The sequence below is a fragment of the Melanostigma gelatinosum genome, assembly GCF_949748355.1.
Source record: "Melanostigma gelatinosum genome assembly, chromosome: 7".
NCBI lineage: Eukaryota > Metazoa > Chordata > Actinopteri > Perciformes > Zoarcidae > Melanostigma > Melanostigma gelatinosum.
The window spans coordinates 4880044-4905833 of NC_136640.1; the positions used below are offsets into that span (position 1 = coordinate 4880044).

The window sequence follows — 25790 nt, forward strand, 5'->3', positions numbered from 1 at the left end:
ATGGTTATTATGGTTATGCTATGGTACATTTCTTTTTAGCTCTTACTCTAATAGTTCAAGATCATTTGCAGTTGTTAGATTGCGTGTGAATCTCATTGTCTTTCACAGATGCAGTGACCTTTCGTGGTGCAAATGAGGAGCTTCATCACTGCCAGTTTGAAAGGACAGACTGCATTGTTGATGTACAATGCTACAAAGAACAGCTTCTATTCAAAGGTACGCTGCAGGTAACACATGCATAGGCACCTACTTTGAAACAAATGCAGAAGAAAATGAGTAATGGGACCTTCAGTGTATTAATGGCAGGTCCTATTCTACAGGATGCTCCTTTGTTTACTGTAAGGAGACACACTTGTCGGACCGGTTGTGCAACACTTACCGTGTGCTTTATTAAAATATGAACAGTTTAGAATAACTAGGACAGCTTACAGCGCTCCATGGGGAAGCAAACTCAAACAGACGGAAACAAATAACCTGTGCTTAGTTGATGAGAGTAAACACATTGTAAACTGGCTGTCCCGTTTTTGAGAATTCACTTTGAATAATAAACTGTAATCACTAAAAATGACACGTAATCAGCAGCCCACAGCGGAGCGTTGCCAGAACATCCCTCCTCACTGCTTCTCCATACCGGCAGGACGGTGTGACGTTATTGATCTCTGTGGTCTGCACAGCAGCCGATTCAGCAGCTTAACAGAACAATCAAATAACTGGACATAGATCAGCATACCGAGACAAGATAAGGAGCTGCTTCTTTAGGCCGGGTCCGTTTGCAGTCAACTGCTGGCCAACCTGCTGCAATTGCAGATGGATTGTTTTCAAAGACCTTCCCACACACTTCAGCTGTTTCTTTAGCGTCCACCGCCCCGGCATCAGCTTGATTTGGCTCTTGGGGATTTAAGTGTTTGGATTGTTTTGTTTTTTCCCCAGTCTTTGGTAAAGGATTGTGTTGCTGTATTCCTCTCTGCGAGGACTTCTTGTTCTTGATATGAAGTGATTTGATGTTTCGATGTTCTTCATTAATGTGCAGCAAATAGAATCAGGTGAAATTAAAGTGAATGCCTTTGGATCAACATCTCCAAGTAAATAGAATAGAATGGAAACAATTAACTGATTATTAAAATTGTTGCCATTTGTATCTCTTTAAACTAATCAGTTAATTGACTAATCATTTCAGCTCTAATCTGGTGACCTGTTAAGGCCGTAGCATATAATTCACATCATTTTAACCGTCTTCTTCCTGCCCATTTATTCAGGTTGTTCCTATTACCTGCTTGTACATTTAAAGCTGTGAAGTGGGATCTCAGTCAACTTTGTAAAACGTCAGTTCAATCCCCTGAGCAGGACACTTATCTGCTGGTAATGTGCATAGCTGTATAAAAGTAAAGCGGTGCCGAGCAAGACCATGCATACGCTGCAGAATCCCGCATTATTACAGCGTCCGTTTCATATACGGTCTACATGATGACACATGGTGACGATGTACTACAGCAAAGTGATGGAGCTAGATTTTCCTGCGCGGCAGCGGCGACCACCGGGAAGGCTGTGGCTCAGCGGTGCGGGTTAATGATTTCCCCTCAGTGAACTGGATGTGGAATAATCCTGTAAGAGGGAAGAATAGCGTAGCACAACCCCTCAGGACTCTTCCTCCTCCTCTTCTTCCCTCCTTCCATCCCTCTCTCTGTCTATCCTCCTGTACTCCATCCTCTCCCTCCATCCTCGTTGTGTCTGTAGCATCTGCTGGTGCACTGTCAGAGCGGGGGTGGGGACTTTTCTGTCACCACAGTGTGTGTGTGTGTGTGTGTATTATGAAATACAAATAGAGTGTGGGTGTTTGCATGAGCATGCGCCTGCGAGCCTCACTGTACGGTAATGGTTATAAATGTTGTTGCGGGGATAATGCATGTGTTGTGCCCGCTCATTAAACCACACTCCGTGCAAATGTGGGCACAGAGGGAGAAAAAAATGGGGGGGGGGGGGGGGGGGAAGAGGCAGTTTGCCTCCCCTGCCTTGTCTGCCACACCCTCCTACCTTCATCCCTTTCTCTCTCTCTCTCTCTCTCTCGCACACTCTCCTCCTCTGCTCTTCTAGTCGATCTGCTGGTGTTTCCATGAGAACAGAGCGCGCTGGGTATGGGGGGGTTGAGGTTGGTGGTGAGGGTGACGTGTCCTAAGAGCACGGTGTGTGTGTGTGTGCGTGCGTTTGCGCGTGTGCGTGTGTGTGTGTGTGTGTGTGTGTGTGTGTGTGTGCGCGTCCGTCTGCATGCGCCTTGCGAGCATCACTGCTCTGTTTCACACGTCTCTCCTGGCAAGAGATTCTCCCGGCTGTGCCAGAAAACATGCTTTTGGCATCGCCATGGCAATTTGGACGCAGAGCCTCACAGGCTCATATCACTGACCAGAGAGCCAGAGAGTGTATAACACAGTCTGAGAGGCAGCCTGAGCAGTCGGAGGAGGCGACTTCCATTTAGGAGCTTCTTTTTTTCTTTTCTTTAAAGATAAAGACATCTCCTCATGTGCGTGGAAGGGGAGGGGATTAAACAGAAGGGTAGTGGTTGTGTTGGGAGACGCACAAATAAGCACAAATAAAGATGAATCAGAGCAAATCTGGAGGTATCCAGTCAGTCATTAAGCGAGAGCCTTTTTAGGGTGGGGCCGCAGCTTTTGCTGGAGCCAGGCTGAAAGAGAGGAGGAGGAGGAGGAGGAGGAGGAGGGTGGGAAGATGTAGAAGAGAGGACTGCTGATCTAAAAGAGGTGGCGGAGGGCGGGGGGCTTCTTCACTATGAGCAAGAAGAGGAGGAGGAGGAGGAAGAGGGGGATAGTGTGAAGAGAACAGGGGAGGAGAGAGGGGAAGGGAGGGGTTTAAAGGGTGGGCTTGTAGTCATTGTCAGGCATCGAGTAAAAGAGAGAGAGAGAGAGAGAGAGAGAGAGAGAGAGAGGTGTGTGCAAACTTGGATGAGTAAATGCACTACGCGGCTTAGCTGTTGATACAGCCAGAGAGAGCGAGAGAGCGCGTGTGTGTGTGCACGACAGCGAGAGAGAGCGCACGCGAGAGAGAGAGAGAGGGTGAGAGAGAAGAAGTGAAAGGGAGGAAAAAGGGAAGAAAGAAGCAGAGAAGAAAAAAGGGAGGATACAACAACTACAACTATGCTGTGCTGCATAAGAAGAACCAAACCGGTAAACTGCTCTGATTTGCTTCATCAATATTTTCCAGCTCTTTCATAATGACAAAATGATGCGATTCAACTCTGAACTTTGTGACTGTTGGCTTGTACTCGGCTCAGGGCGCTTACAGGAGAGATTAGAGGAAATGTGGGTGTGATTTGCTTTGACTCGGGGCCTTTGATTGTCCTTTATAGAAGTCTACCCACAGAGCCCAGACACGCCTAGTTAACGTGATTATCCCGCATGAATGGATGTTGCCTCTCAGACCTCACACTGTACTTGCAGAGAGAGGCACACGACTGTAACTCGATCTTGGGCTACCCGGCATCCCCTCGTATTGATCATGCGCTTGAAAAAAGTGAAAGATTATAGGAAGGCACTTGCTAGATTCTGTATTGTCTCTGAAATACTCCCTCGTTGGTGAAGGAGCTCCACTGAACCCCTCTGGTCCACTATTGTTCATGATTCACGTTCATTTGACCAACCTTTGTGCTCCTAATTGAAGCCTTAAACGGGGGTCTTAGGTTATTTTGTGCTCATGTTATCTTGAGCAGAAATGGGTGACACAGGAAAGTAAATTTCCACAGAGAGGGAAAAAAAGGGTGGGGTACGGATTGAGTGAGCAGCACCATCATGTCAGTGGCCTCTGGGGAATACAATGGGAATAAATGAGTCTAAATGGATTTCATAACCCTCCAGCTTTATAAGTGTATGCTGTCAATTGATGGTACTATGAAGTGTGCACTCATTTAAAGGGTGTGAAAGGCTGGTATTGGGCAGTTTAATAATAACCCATGGCTACTCTCAGTGCCAGAGAACAATAATTATAAAAAAGGTGTTGCATGGAAGCGGGTGGTTCTGGACAGGGGAGAAGAAGGTGGAACCCTCCTGTACTTCATTCTGAATTTCAGCAGCTATCATGGTGGTTTTGTGTGTGATCAGGCTCGGGTTCCTGCTGCTATCTCAAACCGATTGTGATTTTATCGGACTCGTAACACAATGGATTCCGATGCCACTTGATTGCTTCTTAAATGTTAGCCGGGATGAGTCATAATAACTCTGGCAGGGAGGAGAGAGAGAGAGAGAAAGGAAGGCTTGCCAGTTGAAAGACATGCAGAGAGGCAGAAGGAGAACAAGCGGCGGGGTGGAGTGTAGCTGGTGCACATGGAGGTAGATGGAGGAGGGGGGGGGGGGGGTGTATGCAAAAGGAGGTATGGAGCAAAAGCGAACCTGGTAGGCTGAGAAATGGAGGTGATAAAATAGGATTGAGACAGTGAGGGGGGGTTTCAAGGTATGGGGGAAGGTAGGGAGAGGCCGGCATGCAGCAAAGCAGAGAGGCAAAGAGGGAACTGGATGGTGGCTTCAACCTGACAGGGAATGTGGTGGTGATGGAGCGAGCAGGTTGACGGTTGGAGGAGGTGAGCAGGTGCAAAGGGGAGAAGGATCAAGAGAAAGGAAGCCGGCGCGCTGCACACTGCAGCCATGTCGGTGAGGCACCGGCTTTTCCCACAGAACGCTGTCGCTGCCTCGAAGGAGAAAAAAACAAATTCGGCCTACAAGCACTTATCCTCCCGTCGTCTGCTTTTGAGGAGCAGAGGCATAAATTAATCCAGACAGACTCTGTGCTCTTCATGGATGGGCGAGCAAAGAGCATGCTTTGCTGCTTTAAACGTGGCAGCGTTGCAGTGGGTCCCGCCATTGTGGAGTGTTAAGTGCTTTCGCAACATCTTCACCATGGGAGTGGCTACTAGCAGTTCATTTATTTCTCCTCGGTGGCCCCAGCCCCCAGCTTTATATTTCAGTTTCATGCAGTTGTAGAACACATTCACCACTGCAGAAGATGCTGCTCGTCCTCGGCTCAGCGCTTGGTGGGAGATCAACGATCAGGTTCTTCCAGGCCCATCTTGAACTCAGGTCTTTCTCCATCAGCAGACCTTCCCAAAGCTGCCATTTCTCCCTAAAACCGGTACTTCAAATCCCACCCATGTGTGCTCTTTTCCAACTCCGCCCCAACTCCATCCCTAGTTCTCCTCCTGTCACCAGGGCCTGTCTTGGCCCCACTTTAACCTTGAGCCTAAATCCTTCTAGTCCAAAATCAAGAACCAGTCTGCTACCTTAGAGATGATTATTTCCTCTTATACTGTGGCTCCCAAAGTACCTTTCCCCAGAGCCTGGCTTCAGCCACAGCCCATATTTCCAGTCCATGTCCTAGCCCCTTTCCTCCAGCTCCTCTACACTTGAGGCTCGCCCCTTTTCTCAGTCCCACTGCCCCTTTCCCCATCCTCAGCCCCAGCCCCGATGAGATCAGTGGCGATTGTAGAGCCTTTGTTCGGGCAGAGAGTCGGTGTAATTGAATTATAGGCTGCTCCAGAGGATGTAATGACGCTGGCATATGGCCGCTTATTAGTCGCCGTGGAGCATCTTTTCCCGGGCCGTCATAAAAGAAACAGTACATCCTTTAACATCGCTCATCAATTCACCGTCAAAGGAGAGAGCGAGAGAGAGAGAGAGAGAGAGAGAGAGAGAGAGAGAGAGAGAGAGAGAGAGATGGCGAGCGGGGGCTGTGGCAGTCACCACCTGAGCCCCCCTCTCCTCATCTGCAGGAGATAGCTGGCTAAAAGGGTGTGGTGCTCTGCTCTGCTCTGTCTGTGTGTGTGTGTGTGTGTGTGTGTGTGTGTGTGTGAGAGCGAGAATGAGTGGGTAGCAGTTTGCTCAGTGAGAAAGAGAGTGAAAGATGGCAGAGAGAGAGAGAAGGAGACGGAGATACTCAGCAGTTGCAGACAGCAGCTCGTCTTGGCTCTTTCGTGTTTGGATGCTTCCTGCAGAAAAGCAGACAGCCATTGAAATCGTGCTGGCATTTGCAGGAGAGAGGTGTCATTGCAGAAAGTATGTGTGCCACCAGGGCAGTGGTTACTGTCTCGCTCTCTATTTGGGATTCGTGGTTAATATGACAAATGTTTGGGGAGTTATTCATATTATTTAAATCAGCCAATGCACTTTATACTTCATCAATTACAATGTCTTGTTTAATAATCGTTTAATAATTACACGTAAAAGTGACTTGGATGAAATGAATTAAGCTGCTGCACCTGTTGGGTTTGTGATAAAGGGGCCTCTGCAAAGCTCCACCATTATAAATGCAAATATTACCTTTAATACTTCTCTCCCCTCTTACTAGCGGCAATCGATCCAAAGCTCGGCGGAGCGGCGAGGTGAAAAGGGAGTCTCCCACTCGAATGGATCAGAATTCAAAAAGAATGATCATATGCACGCCTGCTGGGTGCATTAGCGTGAGCACTGGTTCTGTGTTCATTAAACCACCATAAACCCCACCGCTCCACTATATCTTTCCCCATTTCTGTTCTCTTCCCCTCCCCCCTCCTGAAACAAGTCCCTAATGGCACTGGCAATGAGGCAGTGGGAAGGTGGCGGATTGTTACTGTGTGTCACCATTGGGGAATGGTGTGTGTGTGTGTGTGTGTGTGGGGATCTGTTGAATAAGCCATTGGCTCTCGGGTGTGGTTCTCACGGCAGCCGATGCCCACCCAAGGACAGCGACAGACAGCGACAGACAGCGACAGACAGGCTGCAGCTGATAGGCAACGCTTTAATCGACACATCCAGCCGTCTGATACGCACGGAACACATTTAGAAAACTACTTTTATGTTGCTGGACAATGAGAACAGTTGTTAGGTGGTTAATGTGGTGCATCTGTGGCAACCAGAAGGACCACGTTTGAAGAGGAAATTTAAACGGCCGGGAGTCTTGGTGTGGAGACTCAAAGGGAGCGCACCTTGTGGTGTTCTGCACCTTTGGGAGGCGCTGATGTATTTATGAATGAAGATGTGTGCCGCACAGACACCGAGTGGAACAGCGCCCGCAGGAGGCTACGTGACCAGGGTTCAGTTCACAGTCGAGAAGCAATTCTTAAAGGATTTGAAATCACGCTTCTGTTTGAGATTGTAGACTTTTAATGTGGCAGCTATCGCAGTCACTAAACCGCAGGTGCATCGCTCATCACAGCATAATAAGTTTGATACGACAGGTCAAAGGTGCTCGATAGCGAATCTTATGGTCCGTGGAAACGGACTTCATCAGTCAGAGAATGACAGCGCAGCACTTTTGAAGGCGATGCATGCAGAGAAACAGCAACAATGTAAACGATGACGCTATAATTGTGGTCAAACCATGATGGTGATATTTCTTCCCAAGTCTTCATACACTGATATGAGATCACCTGGCACTCTGCTGGCATTTTATTACATTTGCACCCACACCCAGATCTCTAAAGTGGATGACATACCCCCCTGTTCCAACAATGATGTCATACCCCCATATTCCCAGACACCCTCATCCATCGCTTTCTCTCTCTCTCTCTCTCTGTCTGACTCACTGTTTTGCAGCCAGTAAGTAATTCTATTTGGAGTTAAGTGCTTAGGTCATTTTTTTTAGCAATTGTACGGACCCATGAGATCAGACGTAGTAAAAGCCCAATAAGACACCAGAGACCTGCACATTATTAAGGACAGAAGGGTGTGCCGATGATGCTTCTGTTCTAATAGCAGGACACTTGCTGAAGTTTATTTCCACACTTAATAGCGGATTGTTAAGTAAACAGCCCGAGTTCATTTTTTAAACATAAATCACTATATTTGAGGCGCAAGTGTAAAGCCACAGCCAGCCGTATCAGATTGATTTTTTTTAATATCACATTGCACAAAATTGCTTCAGGGACGATGGTGTATATTAAGAACTGCAGGATTTACACCCTGAGCTCTGGGGGATGGCATGTGAATAAAAGTGGAGGAGGTGAATATACCAACACAGCTGCTGCACCTTGGCCTCTGCTCCAATGTTGCACTGACACACCGACCCTGAAGGAGACATGTTGGTTCAGGGCCTCTGGCTCTTAAATCATGTCTCGCAGATACGATGCCTCACGCAGGCAGCTGTCCAAGACAACCCTCATATCCAATATAATGACACCATTAGAGACAGTAGGGTATCGGGAGATAGACGGATAGACGTAGCCACCGAGTCGCATCTTGAAAACCATTTCCACTCAAATTAACTGACCTTAAAGAAGATGCCACTGCTCGTTTGACATAGATTGCCAGCATTGATATAAACCCTATGGGCCCCTCCCACCGCATCCTGCATCACACACAGCCCCTCCTTAGCCATGCTGATTGCCCCGAAGCTGATTTACGAGTTCCTATTGGCCCCGCTCCCCTGAGGGGTCAGGTGCACTGCCAATCAGGGTGACATATAGTCCTTCATAGCACCGACCAGCAGACAGCGCTGTGATGAGTTAGCACTCTGGTTGTCAAGGTAACCTTTGATGGTTGGGAGGGGTATGGCGGTGAATGCTGAGGAGATTCTAGCCGGCAGCTCGTTCCCTAGCAGCCAGAGACGGAGCCGTGGAAAGCTACGGTACCTGGAGAGGTAGAGGTGGGCTCATTATTCTGGGAGAAAGAGTCTTTATTTTCAATGCTTGCATTTTTTTTTTTTTGGTTACAATTTTGAAGATATCATTAGCAGTGAATCCAAGGGGACATTTATGAATGCCATGGAGAATTTATTCATTTAAGTTGAATTATTCACTGAATCCGTTTCAGCGCTATTATCGAGAGGACAATGTCAGCTTCATCTCTAGGATTGAAAAACCGCAGTAAACGCTGAGTCATTTGGTCCTGCACCAGATGCTAGTGTATCCAATATATAATGTGGAGACAATCCTCACACACATCTGGTATTCTCGTGATTCACGATGACACTAAATCACCTCTTTCCGGCACATGAAATGATCTAATTCAGTAGATCCATTATATTGTCAAAGACATCACTGGTTCCTGACAAAGACTTGATACCTGGAAGGACTAAAGACACAGATTCCTCAGTTTTCACATCTTTATCATTTGGCTAACTGATGATGCACTGCCTGCATGCTCTTTGACAGTTTGTGTTTGCTTCATGTTGCTTATTCATATTAATTTTCCGGTGCACATTTTAAGCTTTTGATTGCTCGAGCTTTGGCTCGAGAATATTTTACCTTAATTTGTTTGCCTATTCATTTTGAATGTACTGATTCATTTTGTTTGCCACTTTGAGTGCCCGTCATTCATTCCTTTATTTGATTTGATTTCTTTTCATTAGATTTATATGACTCATAGCACAACCCACTATTTGATGGACACCTATGGACCCAGTTACAGAAGGTAATATCACGGAACCCCTTTCAATATTACATTGTGCACTCTCCTGTTCCTAACCCTGTTCCTCATCCAGTCCTACACGTTTACTCAACTCTAAACCAGTCCTGAAACCCTAACCCAACCTTTCCCAATCCAACATTCTCCAGTAATGGCTATCCGATAAATCCACAAGTTAACTATTAAACCCTGTCTCTTGGCATATACTTATGTCTTTTTCTGACTTCTGTCCTTTCAATTCATGCCAAATTATACCCTTTTTCTTTTACCAGCATGACACTTTGGGATGATCGTCCTCAAGCTACACATCCCCACAGTAGAGGGATGCTTTGCAGCCTTTTAGCGTAACAACCAGTACTTTCCTTTGCTGGTTTCCAGTGGACCTGCTTGATGGCGTATAGTTGATGGTAACTTGCTGTACTTTCTTTTGGCTACCAGGTGGAGAAGAATGAGGATGCGGACCAGAAGATTGAACAGGATGGCACCACCAACAAACCCGAGGACAAGGCCCACAAGGCTGCCACGAAAATACAGGCTAGCTTCCGCGGTCACATAACTCGGAAAAAGATGAAAGATGGAGAGGAAGAGAAGGAGGGAGACAGTCCTGCTGCTGCAGAGGAGGCGACAGATGGAGGAGAGGAGGCAAAGAAAGCGGCGGGAGAGGAGGCACCTGCAAAGGAGGATGAAGCCACAGGAGAGGAGGCCAAGAAGAAGAAGAAGGAGGAGGAGACGAGCCAAGCCAAAAGCCCAGTGGCAGACAAGCCAGCTAACTCTCCGGCAGCTGCTGCGGCCTCTCCTGTAGGCAAAGCGGCGTCTCCCGTAGCGGCAGCACCGGCCGTCGCTGCAGCTGCTGCTGCGGCCTCACCCACGGCCGCCACAGCGCCCTCTGAGCCCCCGAAAGAGGAGCCGAAGGCGGAGGAGAAAGTCGAGGAGAAGCCCAAAGAGGTGGAGGCCCCGGCGGCGGCGGCGGCGGCCAAGAGTCCCACCACAGTCACAGCTGAGGAGAAGAAGGAGGAGGAGGAGAGCGAAGAGAAGAAGGAGGCCAGACAAGCCGATGTGCCTGCTGTTGTCAGCCCGACAGCTGAGAAGGAGGAGCCTAACCAAACAAAAGGTAAACAAGGTATGCAGATCATACGGAGGCTTTTAACGTCCATTTATTACAGTCGGACTCGTTTAAAAATCAATTACATGCACACAAGCACATGCCGGGTACAATAACTCTAATTGGATGGGGCCTCGAAGAAGGTTCGCAAGATCTCAAGTTCAAACATTTAGGTGTGCACAAGCGCCCGAGGGCACCGTGTTCTGTGACCAAAATAATCCCAGATACACTCACCTATCAAGAAGCAATCACTTACTAAAAAAAAACCACGAATAGGTCATCTTTTCCGTAGCGTGCTTGGCAGGCACTGCAGGAAATATCTGTTTGTATAGTCTTTGTGATTTTAAGATCTTTGGCAGTTCTCCTCCATTCACTGGTTAACACAGAGACACAGCTCAGTAGTAGATTAGACAGCCTTGTTTCTCAGCCTTCACAAGATGGAAACCCCATTAAGAGGCGGAGATTGGGAAAGATAAGCAGGGTTGTACAACGGGCTGGTGTTATCTTGGGAAGGATCAGACGTATTGTTAAGAAGCAAGGCTGCATTGTTTGCTCAATGAAAAAGCATCACGTCATGTCAGTCATAAAGGTTCATATGAATTTAATTTAATATGATCTAGTAGGTGAAAATGGATGACTCCATTAAATCCTCTTTAAGCATCACATCAGGTCAGAAATATTTGATAATATCTTTGCTGTATGGACCCCCAACATCAGCTAATAGATTTAAAGGATATCAGAAATAGACTGACATCCAATTATGGTGTAAACGTGTATACCTGAGACCATTACATTGTGACATTGATAAAACAGAGTCTTGTGTTTCTGGTCCAAGGACTCTCAGACTGGGTCAGTGAGGTAGTTAATGGAGCATGCTCAGTCTGAGGAGAACGACACAGAAACTAGGTCACCTAGGCAGCACTGTCTCCCTGTTGTCATAGTTACCACCTCGATGGGATAGCTGCCCTGCACGGAGCGGAGCGGAAATAACAGGTGCTCTGATTTTGATGAATGATTAATGAACCCTACCGGTCACGATTCACTCCGGGGGGGGGAAGCCTGTCACAAACAACCGATACCTGACAAACCACTGCGATATTAATATTTATAAATATGTCACTTTGTTAATGCAGTGTGTAGTGTGCAGTGTGTCAAACCAAGGCAGAGATCACCAGAGTCTGGGCGTTTGTTTTCCCGCCTCTAATTCTCGTTTGCAAATGTGTCAGCATTTTAGTCCCCATGATAGCACCGATGTCATAATACCAGAAGTGATGTGCTTTTCTCTTTGTGAATTAGGTGAAATTGCAGTTGCATCACGCAGTTCAGTGAATGTAGAGAAAGGCATTGTCATGTCTGTCATACAGGCTAAATGACTAATTACCTCTTACCTAGAGATCACGCTGTCTTGAGGCGCACACAAACTCACACATTAGTACAAGCGCTAACGCAGACATGGTCGCCGCACTCCTTTGTCTTTCTCTCTGCCTTACCCTTACACACACACACACACACACACCTACACACTCACACCCACACACATGCACTCCGTCACCCCACTCTCCAATGCAATGATGTCATTTTTTGTCATTTCTGTGTTTGAAACCGAGCGTCTCCATTTGTGTTTTTTTGTTTGTTCACTAAACCTTTCACTGCATATTCTATGCGTGTGTGCGTCTCACTGGTTAGCTCACAGCTGCCACTCTGGCATATTCTGAACACGCAGCAGTCCTTTTTGTTTGTACGTCTCCATGCCTCCACTGGTAACCGTGTGTTTAACGTCACATTGCTATGAATTGTGGACAATTCCCTTGGGCAAAGTCTGCATGCTATACTTTGACTTTTTCCGACATGCTATCCTATGACTTTTTCCGACATGCTATACTTTGACTTTTTTACCTTTTTCGACATGCTATACTCTGACTTTTTTACCTTTTTCGACATGCTATACTATGACTTTTTTACCTTTTTCGACATACTATACTATGACTTTTTTCGTCGTGCTATACTTTGACTTTTTCCGACATGCTATACTTTAGATTTTTTTACCTTTTTCGACATGCTATACTATGACTTTTTTTTACCTTTTTCGACATGCTATACTATGACTTTTTTTTTTACCTTTTTCGACATGCCATACGATGACTTTTTTTTACCTTTTTCGACATGCTATACTATGACTTTTTCCGACATGCTATACTATGACTTTTTTTTTGACTTTTTTCGACATGCTATACTATGACTTTTTTTTTTTACCTTTTTCGACATGCTATACTATGACTTTTTTTTTTTTTTACCTTTTTCGACATACTACACTATGACTTTTTTCGTCGTCCTATACTATGACATTTTTTTACCTTTTTTGACATACTATACTATGACTTTTTTCGTCGTGCTATACTATGACATTTTTCGTCATGCTATACGATGACTTTTTTTACCTTTTTCAACATACTATACTATGACTTTTTTCGTCGCGCTATACGATGACTTTTTTTACCTTTTTCGACATGCTATACTATGACTTTTTTACCTTTTTCGACACACTATACTTAGACTTTTTTTTCCTTTTTCGACATACGATACTATGACTTTTTCCGACATGCTATAGTTTGACTTTTTTTTACCTTTTTCGACATACTATACTGACTTTTTAAACTTTTTTCGACATGCTATACCATGACTTTTTTTTACCTTTTTCGACATGCTATACCATGACTTTTTTTTACCTTTTTCGACATACTATACTATGACTTTTTTCCTCGTGCTATACTATGACTTTTTCATCGTGCTATACTATGACTTTTTTCGACATGCTATACTGTGACTTTTTTACCTTTTTCGACACGCTATACTATGACTTTTTTCGACATGCTAGACTATGACTTTTTTACCTTTTTCGACATACTATACTATGACTTTTTACTTTTACACTACACTGACTTTTTTTGACCTTTTTCGACATACTATACTATGACTTTTTTCATCGTGCTATACTATGACTTTTTTACCTTTTTCGACATACTACACTATGACTTTTTTTGACCTTTTTCGACATGCTATACTATGACTTTTTTCTACATGCTATACTATGACTTTTTTTTTTACCTTTTGCGACATGCTATACTATGACTTTTTTTTACCTTTTTCGACATGCCATACGATGACTTTTTTTTACCTTTTTCGACATGCTATACTATGACTTTTTCGACATGCTATACTATGACTTTTTTTTTACCTTTTTCGACATGCCATACGATGACTTTTTTTTAACCTTTTTCGACATACTACACTATGACTTTTTTTGACCTTTTTCGACATACTATACTATGACTTTTTACCTTTTTCGACACACTACACAGACTTTTTTTGACCTTTTTCGACATACTGTACGATGACTTTTTTACCTTTTTCGACATGCTATACTATGACTTTTTTTTTAACCTTTTTCGACATGCTATACTATGACTTTTTTTTAACCTTTTTCGACATGCCATACGATGACTTTTTTTTACCTTTTTCGACATGCTATACTATGACTTTTTCCGACATGCTATACTTTGACTTTTTTACCTTTTTCGACATGCTATACTATGACTTTTTTCTACATGCTATACTATGACTTTTTTTTTGACTTTTTTCGACATGCTATACTATGACTTTTTTTTTTTACCTTTTTCGACATGCTATACTATGACTTTTTTTTTTTTTTACCTTTTTCGACATACTACACTATGACTTTTTTCGTCGTCCTATACTATGACATTTTTTTACCTTTTTCGACATACTATACTATGACTTTTTTCGTCGTGCTATACTATGACATTTTTCGTCATGCTATACGATGACTTTTTTTACCTTTTTCAACATACTATACTATGACTTTTTTCGTCGCGCTATACGATGACTTTTTTTACCTTTTTCGACATGCTATACTATGACTTTTTTACCTTTTTCGACACACTATACTTAGACTTTTTTTTCCTTTTTCGACATACGATACTATGACTTTTTCCGACATGCTATAGTTTGACTTTTTTTTACCTTTTTCGACATACTATACTGACTTTTTAAACTTTTTTCGACATGCTATACCATGACTTTTTTTTACCTTTTTCGACATACTATACTATGACTTTTTTCCTCGTGCTATACTATGACTTTTTCATCGTGCTATACTATGACTTTTTCATCGTGCTATACTATGACTTTTTTCTACATGCTATACTATGACTTTTTTTTTGACTTTTTTCGACATGCTATACTATGACTTTTTTACCTTTTTCGACATACTACACTATGACTTTTTTTGACCTTTTTCGACATACTATACTATGACTTTTTACCTTTTTCGACACACTACACAGACTTTTTTTGACCTTTTTCGACATACTGTACGATGACTTTTTTACCTTTTTCGACATGCTATACTATGACTTTTTTCTACATGCTATACTATGACTTTTTTTTTGACTTTTTTCGACATGCTATACTATGACTTTTTTTTTTTACCTTTTTCGACATGCTATACTATGACTTTTTTTTTTTTTACCTTTTTCGACATACTACACTATGACTTTTTTCGTCGTGCTATACTATGACATTTTTCGTCATGCTATACGATGACTTTTTTTACCTTTTTCAACATACTATACTATGACTTTTTTCGTCGCGCTATACGATGACTTTTTTTTACCTTTTTCGACATGCTATACTATGACTTTTTTACCTTTTTCGACACACTATACTTAGACTTTTTTTTCCTTTTTCGACATACGATACTATGACTTTTTCCGACATGCTATAGTTTGACTTTTTTTTAACCTTTTTCGACATACTATACTGACTTTTTAAACTTTTTTCGACATGCTATACCATGACTTTTTTTTACCTTTTTCGACATGCTATACCATGACTTTTTTTTACCTTTTTCGACATACTATACTATGACTTTTTTCCTCGTGCTATACTATGACTTTTTCATCGTGCTATACTATGACTTTTTTCGACATGCTATACTGTGACTTTTTTACCTTTTTCGACACGCTATACTATGACTTTTTTCGACATGCTAGACTATGACTTTTTTACCTTTTTCGACATACTATACTATGACTTTTTACTTTTTTCGACACACTACACTGACTTTTTTTGACCTTTTTCGACATACTATACTATGACTTTTTTCATCGTGCTATACTATGACTTTTTTACCTTTTTCGACATACTACACTATGACTTTTTTGACCTTTTTCGACATGCTATACTATGACTTTTTTCTACATGCTATACTATGACTTTTTTTTTTACCTTTTTCGACATGCTATACTATGACTTTTTTTTTACCTTTTTCGACATGCCATACGATGACTTTTTTTTACCTTTTTCGACATGCTATACTATGACTTTTTCCGACATGCTATACTTTGACTTTTTTACCTTTTTCGACATGCTATACTATGACTTTTTTCGACATGCTATACTATGACTTTTTTACCTTTTTCGACATACTATACTATGACTTTTTTCCTCGTGCTATACTATGACTTTTTCATCGTGCTATACTATGACTTTTTTCGACATGCTATACTGTGACTTTTTTACCTTTTTCGACACGCTATACTATGACTTTTTTCGACATGCTATACTATGACTTTTTTTTTACCTTTTTCGACATGCTATACTATGACTTTTTCCGACATGCTATACTTTGACTTTTTTACCTTTTTCGACATGCTATACTATGACTTTTTTCGACATGCTATACTATGACTTTTTTACCTTTTTCGACATACTATACTATGACTTTTTTCCTCGTGCTATACTATGACTTTTTCATCGTGCTATACTATGACTTTTTTCGACATGCTATACTGTGACTTTTTTACCTTTTTCGACACGCTATACTATGACTTTTTTCGACATGCTAGACTATGACTTTTTTACCTTTTTCGACATACTATACTATGACTTTTTACTTTTTTCGACACACTACACTGACTATACTATGACTTTTTCCGTCGTGCTATACTATGACTTTTTCCGTCGTGCTATACTATGACTTTTTCCGTCGTGCTATACTATGACTTTTTTCGTCGTGCTATACTATGACTTTTTTTTACCTTTTTCGACATACTATACTATGACTTTTTCCGACATGCTATACTATGACTTTTTCCGACATGCTATACTATGACTTTTTCCGACATGCTATACTTTGACTTTTTTACCTTTTTCGACATACTATACTGACTTTTTTCGACATGCTATACTATGACTTCTTTTTTACCTTTTTCGACATGCTATACTATGACTTTTTACCTTTTTCGACACACTACACAGACTTTTTTTGACCTTTTTCGACATACTGTACGATGACTTTTTTACCTTTTTCGACATGCTATACTATGACTTTTTTCGACATGCTAGATAGACTATGACTTTTTTTACCTTTTTCGACATACTATACTATGACTTTTTACTTTTTTCGACACACTACACTGACTTTTTTTGACCTTTTTCGACATACTATACTATGACTTTTTTCATCGTGCTATACTATGACTTTTTTACATTTTTCGACATACTATACTATGACTTTTTACCTTTTTCGACACACTACACTGACTTTTTTTGACCTTTTTCGACATACTGTACGATGACTTTTTTACCTTTTTCGACATGCTATACTATGACTTTTTTTTAAACCTTTTTCGACATGCTATACTATGACTTTTTTTTAACCTTTTTCGACATGCCATACGATGACTTTTTTTTACCTTTTTCGACATGCTATACTATGACTTTTTCCGACATGCTATACTTTGACTTTTTTACCTTTTTCGACATGCTATACTATGACTTTTTTCTACATGCTATACTATGACTTTTTTTTTGACTTTTTTCGACATGCTATACTATGACTTTTTTTTTTTACCTTTTTCGACATGCTATACTATGACTTTTTTTTTTTTTTACCTTTTTCGACATACTACACTATGACTTTTTTCGTCGTGCTATACTATGACATTTTTCGTCATGCTATACGATGACTTTTTTTACCTTTTTCAACATACTATACTATGACTTTTTTCGTCGCGCTATACGATGACTTTTTTTTACCTTTTTCGACATGCTATACTATGACTTTTTTACCTTTTTCGACACACTATACTTAGACTTTTTTTTCCTTTTTCGACATACGATACTATGACTTTTTCCGACATGCTATAGTTTGACTTTTTTTTACCTTTTTCGACATACTATACTGACTTTTTAAACTTTTTTCGACATGCTATACCATGACTTTTTTTTACCTTTTTCGACATGCTATACCATGACTTTTTTTTACCTTTTTCGACATACTATACTATGACTTTTTTCCTCGTGCTATACTATGACTTTTTCATCGTGCTATACTATGACTTTTTTCGACATGCTATACTGTGACTTTTTTACCTTTTTCGACACGCTATACTATGACTTTTTTCGACATGCTAGACTATGACTTTTTTTACCTTTTTCGACATACTATACTATGACTTTTTACTTTTACACTACACTGACTTTTTTTGACCTTTTTCGACATACTATACTATGACTTTTTTCATCGTGCTATACTATGACTTTTTTACCTTTTTCGACATACTACACTATGACTTTTTTTGACCTTTTTCGACATGCTATACTATGACTTTTTTCTACATGCTATACTATGACTTTTTTTTTTACCTTTTTCGACATGCTATACTATGACTTTTTTTTTACCTTTTTCGACATGCCATACGATGACTTTTTTTTACCTTTTTCGACATGCTATACTATGACTTTTTCGACATGCTATACTATGACTTTTTTTTTTACCTTTTTCGACATGCCATACGATGACTTTTTTTTACCTTTTTCGACATACTACACTATGACTTTTTTTGACCTTTTTCGACATACTATACTATGACTTTTTACCTTTTTCGACACACTACACAGACTTTTTTTGACCTTTTTCGACATACTGTACGATGACTTTTTTACCTTTTTCGACATGCTATACTATGACTTTTTTTTTAACCTTTTTCGACATGCTATACTATGACTTTTTTTAACCTTTTTCGACATGCCATACGATGACTTTTTTTACCTTTTTCGACATGCTATACTATGACTTTTTCCGACATGCTATACTTTGACTTTTTTACCTTTTTCGACATGCTATACTATGACTTTTTTCTACATGCTATACTATGACTTTTTTTTGACTTTTTTCGACATGCTATACTATGACTTTTTTTTTTTACCTTTTTCGACATGCTATACTATGACTTTTTTTTTTTTTACCTTTTTCGACATACTACACTATGACTTTTTTCGTCGTCCTATACTATGACATTTTTTTACCTTTTTCGACATACTATACTATGACTTTTTTCGTCGTGCTATACTATGACATTTTTCGTCATGCTATACGATGACTTTTTTTACCTTTTTCAACATACTATACTATGACTTTTTTCGTCGCGCTATACGATGACTTTTTTTACCTTTTTCGACATGCTATACTATGACTTTTTTTACCTTTTTCGACACACTATACTTAGACTTTTTTTTCCTTTTTCGACATACGATACTATGACTTTTTCCGACATGCTATAGTTTGACTTTTTTTTACCTTTTTCGACATACTATACTGACTTTTTAAACTTTTTTCGACATGCTATACCATGACTTTTTTTTACCTTTTTCGACATACTATACTATGACTTTTTTCCTCGTGCTATACTATGACTTTTTTACCTTTTTCGACATACTACACTATGACTTTTTTGACCTTTTTCGACATACTATACTATGACTTTTTTCCTCGTGCTATACTATGACTTTTTCATCGTGCTATACTATGACTTTTTTCGACATGCTATACTGTGACGTTTTTTACCTTTTTCGACACGCTATACTATGACTTTTTTCGACATGCTAGACTATGACTTTTTTACCTTTTTCGACATACTATACTATGACTTTTTACTTTTTTCGACACACTACACTGACTTTTTTTGACCTTTTTCGACATACTATACTATGACTTTTTTCATCGTGCTATACTATGACTTTTTTACCTTTTTCGACATACTACACTATGACTTTTTTGACCTTTTTCGACATGCTATACTATGACTTTTTTCTACATGCTATACTATGACTTTTTTTTTTACCTTTTTCGACATGCTATACTATGACTTTTTTTTTACCTTTTTCGACATGCTATACTATGACTTTTTCCGACATGCTATACTTTGACTTTTTTACCTTTTTCGACATGCTATACTATGACTTTTTTCGACATGCTATACTATGACTTTTTTACCTTTTTCGACATACTATACTATGACTTTTTTCCTCGTGCTATACTATGACTTTTTCATCGTGCTATACTATGACTTTTTTCGACATGCTATACTGTGACTTTTTTACCTTTTTCGACACGCTATACTATGACTTTTTTCGACATGCTAGACTATGACTTTTTTACCTTTTTCGACATACTATACTATGACTTTTTACTTTTTTCGACACACTACACTGACTATACTATGACTTTTTCCGTCGTGCTATACTATGACTTTTTCCGTCGTGCTATACTATGACTTTTTTCGTCGTGCTATACTATGACTTTTTTTTACCTTTTTCGACATACTATACTATGACTTTTTCCGACATGCTATACTATGACTTTTTCCGACATGCTATACTATGACTTTTTCCGACATGCTATACTTTGACTTTTTTACCTTTTTCGACATACTATACTGACTTTTTTCGACATGCTATACTATGACTTCTTTTTTACCTTTTTCGACATGCTATACTATGACTTTTTACCTTTTTCGACACACTACACAGACTTTTTTTGACCTTTTTCGACATACTGTACGATGACTTTTTTACCTTTTTCGACATGCTATACTATGACTTTTTTCGACATGCTAGATAGACTATGACTTTTTTACCTTTTTCGACATACTATACTATGACTTTTTACTTTTTTCGACACACTACACTGACTTTTTTTGACCTTTTTCGACATACTATACTATGACTTTTTTCATCGTGCTATACTATGACTTTTTTACCTTTTTCGACATACTATACTATGACTTTTTACCTTTTTCGACACACTACACTGACTTTTTTTGACCTTTTTCGACATACTGTACGATGACTTTTTTACCTTTTTCGACATGCTATACTATGACTTTTTTCTACATGCTATACTATGACTTTTTTTTTGACTTTTTTCGACATGCTATACTATGACTTTTTTTTTTTTTACCTTTTTCGACATACTACACTATGACTTTTTTCGTCGTCCTATACTATGACTTTTTTTTACCTTTTTCGACATGCTATACTATGACTTTTGTTGACTTTTTTCGACATGCTATACTATGACTTTTTTTTTTTTACCTTTTTCGACATACTACACTATGACTTTTTTCGTCGTCCTATACTATGACTTTTTTTTACCTTTTTCGACATACTATACTATGACTTTTTCTGTCGTGCTATACTATGACTTTTTTCGTCGTGCTATACTATGACTTTTTTTTACCTTTTTCGACATACTATACTATGACTTTTTCCGACATGCTATACTATGACTTTTTCCGACATGCTATACTTTGACTTTTTTACCTTTTTCGACATACTATACTGACGTTTTTCATCGTCCTATACGATGACTTTTTTTTACCTTTTTCGACATACTATACTATGACTTTTTTTTTACCTTTTCGACATACTATACTATTGACTTTTTCCGACATGCTATACTATGTCTTTTTCCGACATGCTATACTTTGACTTTTTTTACCTTTTTCGACATACTATACTATTGACTTTTTCCGACATGCTATACTATGACTTTTTCCGATACTCCATGTAATATGTCTCTCCCTTTTCCTCTATTTACCGTTCACCCTCCTTCCTCCCAGATGCTGCAGAGGAGTCTAAAGCAGAGGAGGCCACTCCGACAGATGCAGCGGTGGAGGGCACTGAGTCCAAGGATGACTAAGGCGAAGTCTAACCTAAAGAAAGCAGAATTATGAAGAATAACACAAAAACAAAAATCTAAAAAGGTTGCTCTTGGCCTTCCCAATGTGAAGGCAGTGCGTTTCTATTTGTTTGTCATTTTTTGTGTGGCAATGATTTACTCATGTTGGGGGAGTTTCCAGCGTTACGTTTTTTGGCTCAAGCTATTACTATGAGGAAGTGGTGATGATGATGAGGATGATGGTTGTTGTGGATTATGAAAAATGATTGTTATCTTGATGGTGAAGACGTTGATGGTTGTTGTTGATTATGAAAAATGATTGTTACCTTGATCATGATGAGGAAGAGAATGACGAGGAGGATTCGATTTGATCTCCACTCTCTATTATAAGTGAATCAGTGGTGGAATGAACGCTCCCAACTAGATATTTACACATTTAAAATGCGTTGTGAATGCACCACACTTTATTTGCATTTCAATGCACTTTATTAGAACACATTTCACAAAATAAAATCCGTACTTCTGCAAAATGCACGCACAAAAACAAGCTGGTTTAAAATGCAACTCTAGTTTTCAGCACCACAAGCGTATTGAGAACACTGCAAATAGGTAATGTACTGACACATCGGATGGAGAGTAGAATGTATAATTAAACGTGTGACACTTCCAGTTGGGCAGCTTTATCCTGAATCAAAAAAAACACACACATATGACCAGACTATTGCTCCCTCTCTATTCTGCTTGAGTCATTCAAGCTTGGTTTACACCCCTTTTACAAACTCCCCGTCTACTCACATTTACAGTAAAGGACCTGTTGCCATTTAAATGATATACGCATATAATAAACTGTAGAAGTCAGCTATAGTATTGGTGTAACTGGCTCTTACATGACTTTGTGTTCTGACAACCAAAAGTGAGAACGGTAGCATGAACCATCGAACCAGTTGCATGATGGGAACTCTCCCTCTGAGAGGAACTTTTTCGCAGTCACAAAAACTTAAGAGGTGTGGCGGCTTCTTTTTTGATGTCTTTGGTGTTGTTATGACAGTTTCTATGAATTGGAAAAATACTGAATAAAATAAAAATGCACTGATGTTACGCAAAAAAAAAGTAAAAAGAAAAATCAAACAAACTTTTCCCATGTTCCAGTGAGTGCAATGTCCAGTTTCAACCTTATCAAGGAGTTCAAACTTGTGAGAAAAAAAATGATGAAAAAATGGTTTCAATGTCTGTTTTCAAAATAAAGCAAATGTGCCAATTACCACCATAAACTGTGGAGTTTGTTTAAAGCCATGTTGTAGTTCGCCGGTTGCGCAGAATTCATCAATCTTCATCAAACTCGGCAAGAAAGTGAATGTGTATTTGTTAGATGTTGATATCATGCACCAAGCAAACTTTAAGCTTAAGACTTTCACTAAATACTCAGCTTTGCAAAACCTTCGTAACCACTATTTTAGACACATTTCATTAGCATAGGCAACGCCTGACATGCATGGGATAATCTGGATAGTCACTCGTTTATGTACCACAGTATCCCGGTTTCTGGCAAAGTACTAGTTAGGTTTCTCAAAGCCTAAGGTCTTATCCAGGTTTCTGAAATACTTCAAATACATGCTAGTGGACATTCGAAACACATTTCAAATTATGAATGTTATATTACAGAGAGAGATATATGTAAAGATCCTATTGACTGGATGTAGCGAGAGAAGTATGCAAGAGCCCATGCAATTACAAGGAGTTCAAATATGAACCATGCAACTTCCGTCAACCACGTCAACTTCCGTCGGTTTCATTGGTACTGTACTATGCCTTATTTTTGACATACAATACAATTAATTAAATTTTTGATTTTTTTTGACATACTATACTACGACTTTTTTTTTAACTTTTGACGACACAGTACACAATTACTTTTTTCAACATACTATGGTATAACTTTTTCAACCTTTTCGACATATTATACTATGACTTTTAAACTTTATACGACATACAACACTGACTTTTTTTTCCGACATACATACTTTTTACGATATACTATAATATGACTTTTTCTTTTCTAAATACTTTACTATGACTTTTTCGGACATACTACTTTTTTCGATGCACTATACTGTAGTATTTTTTTAGACTTTTTAATGACTTTTTTTCTACATACTATATCTACGACTGTATTACGACTTTTAACGACATGCTAAAGTATGACTTTTTCATAATTAGTTTGTTAAATACTATACAATGACTTTTTCCAACATACTGTGACTTTTTTCTATAGTAGTGTGACTTCATTACAACTTTTTTCGACATACTATACGATGGCTTTTTCATTACTTTTTGTCATACTATGCTGTGGCTTTGTTAGGATTTTTTTCAACATAATATATTGTCACTTTTTAATGACTTTTTTTCCGACGTTGAACCTCATTTTCTTTTCTCGCCATCCTTCTGCCAACTTACCTTTGCCAGGGTGACATTACCTGTTCATATCCAAAGTCAGAGGCTGTCAGAGTCACGATGCAGCATAACGTTTTGTGTGTCACAGCAGGTGCATCATTTGGGTTGTTGTGACATCTTGTGGTGAAACAATTTACTGCAGCAGCTCCCATGACAGTACGGCGCAGTTATGTAGAATAAAAATTCTGCCATATTTGTATTAATGTTTGTCCATGTTTTGTGATGACATAACTCTTAACTTTAATCTATGCACAAAAAAGTGAAACTGGAACATTCCCATGGTGATGAGCTGAGTCATAGTTGTATTTGTCACACTTTCTGAGGACAAAACATCTTCCAAGGAGAATACAACAATACATGTATTATTTTATTTGCATGTTACACGGTGATAAACACAATTGTACCATTAAGATTCTGTGTGTTCCAAGCTATCTCCAAAAAAAAAGGTTATTTGCCCTGCAAGTCACATTCAAATACAGAACACTGAATTCAAACAACTTTATTTTGTGTTATGAACATTTTCTCATATTCCTTTATCACATATCTTTTTTTTTCTTTAGAAACTGACTGCAGTTACCTTATGCCATAGTAAAGTAAAACAAAAATAAAAACTGGACATTGCTGTGTAATATCCATGATTGAATCTTGATTTGCCATGGCATAGGGAAGGGAGGTACAAACGTGATAGTTACAGTTGCTGTTTGAATCTTTAAATGGTGAGTTGTATAAACACGATCTTATGGATTTGCTGACTTTACAACATTCCAGTGTGGAAACATCACACTGTATATACACAGAGGAGGAAAAGAAAAAAAGAATTTAAATTTAGAAGGTTACTATTGTAACCATAGCTCAACGGAAAGCAGAAAGTTAGCTATTTGTCCAACTCGTCATGTATCTCATGCCTCAGGTAGGTTAATAATAACGAACAGAATCAGAATCCGAGTCAGAGTGAACACGCGCACATACATAAGACATTTTTGTACAGTGAAGCGATGGGGATGCTTTGAGGCAATGCTCAGCAGTAAACTTGGATAGCTGTATCTACAGTCCTCAGTAGATCGCCTGATCTTACAGGGGGGTTGGTGCTGTGTCCATAGGCTGGCTGTTGGTCTCTCTGTTAACAAAGGAAGGACAGTATTCCCGATTCCTTTGTCCTACATGGATAAGACAGAGCTCCATGGCTTTTACACAAGTGTACTTAGTATCAGTCAGTGCTTGGCTGGTATTAACCTGCGTGGAAACACTTGGACATCCACATTGGGAGAGGTTTGCCTCGCATGAAAATCACCTGAATGGTAGAGAGTTCAAACAATGACAGTCAATGTGCTGTAGCATCCTTTTAAAATAGATTATTTTACCCATCATGCATTCCAAGCAGGTTAAAATAAATGCTGAGCACAATTTGGCGCTTTTCGACCTGCTCTGGTATTCTGTCAGGGTCTCCTCCAGCAAGAACACACAGTTGAGTTAGTCTGAGAGCCTGCCAGCTTTGCACTGCCCTGAGGGTTTTTTCTTTTTTATGCGACACATACAGTAGGCTAGTGAGACGGAGAAGACTTACTGAAATAGACCTGTAGCACAGACCACACTCATGCAAACTGATCGTGAAGAACTATTTTCAACACAGCTTCCAGATCATTTCTTTCTACAGTAAGCAGATAACTGTTGCTGACAAACTCCTCCCGTACGAGCTAGCCGGAGGCTAAAAAGCGAGAAGAGAGTCTGCGGAATTACTATTGTAGTAGAAAAACATCAGGAGTCAAGTACTTCCACGTTAAAGTGGACACAGCAGAGTTGTTCAGTCGTAGAAAAT

General features: G+C 39.9%; 1 protein-coding gene across 1 annotated transcript; it reads left to right on the forward strand.

The window, feature by feature from the left end:
* Window positions 1-2944: 2944 nt before the first annotated feature.
* On the forward strand, window positions 2945-22788 carry gap43 (growth associated protein 43). The gene is made up of 3 exons (XM_079272161.1): window positions 2945-3176; window positions 9816-10488; window positions 21465-22788. Exons 1-3 carry the CDS (start codon window positions 3147-3149, stop codon window positions 21542-21544), a joined length of 783 nt encoding a protein of 260 aa, XP_079128287.1. The 5' UTR covers window positions 2945-3146; the 3' UTR covers window positions 21545-22788.
* The last annotated feature ends 3002 nt before the right edge of the window (window positions 22789-25790 follow it).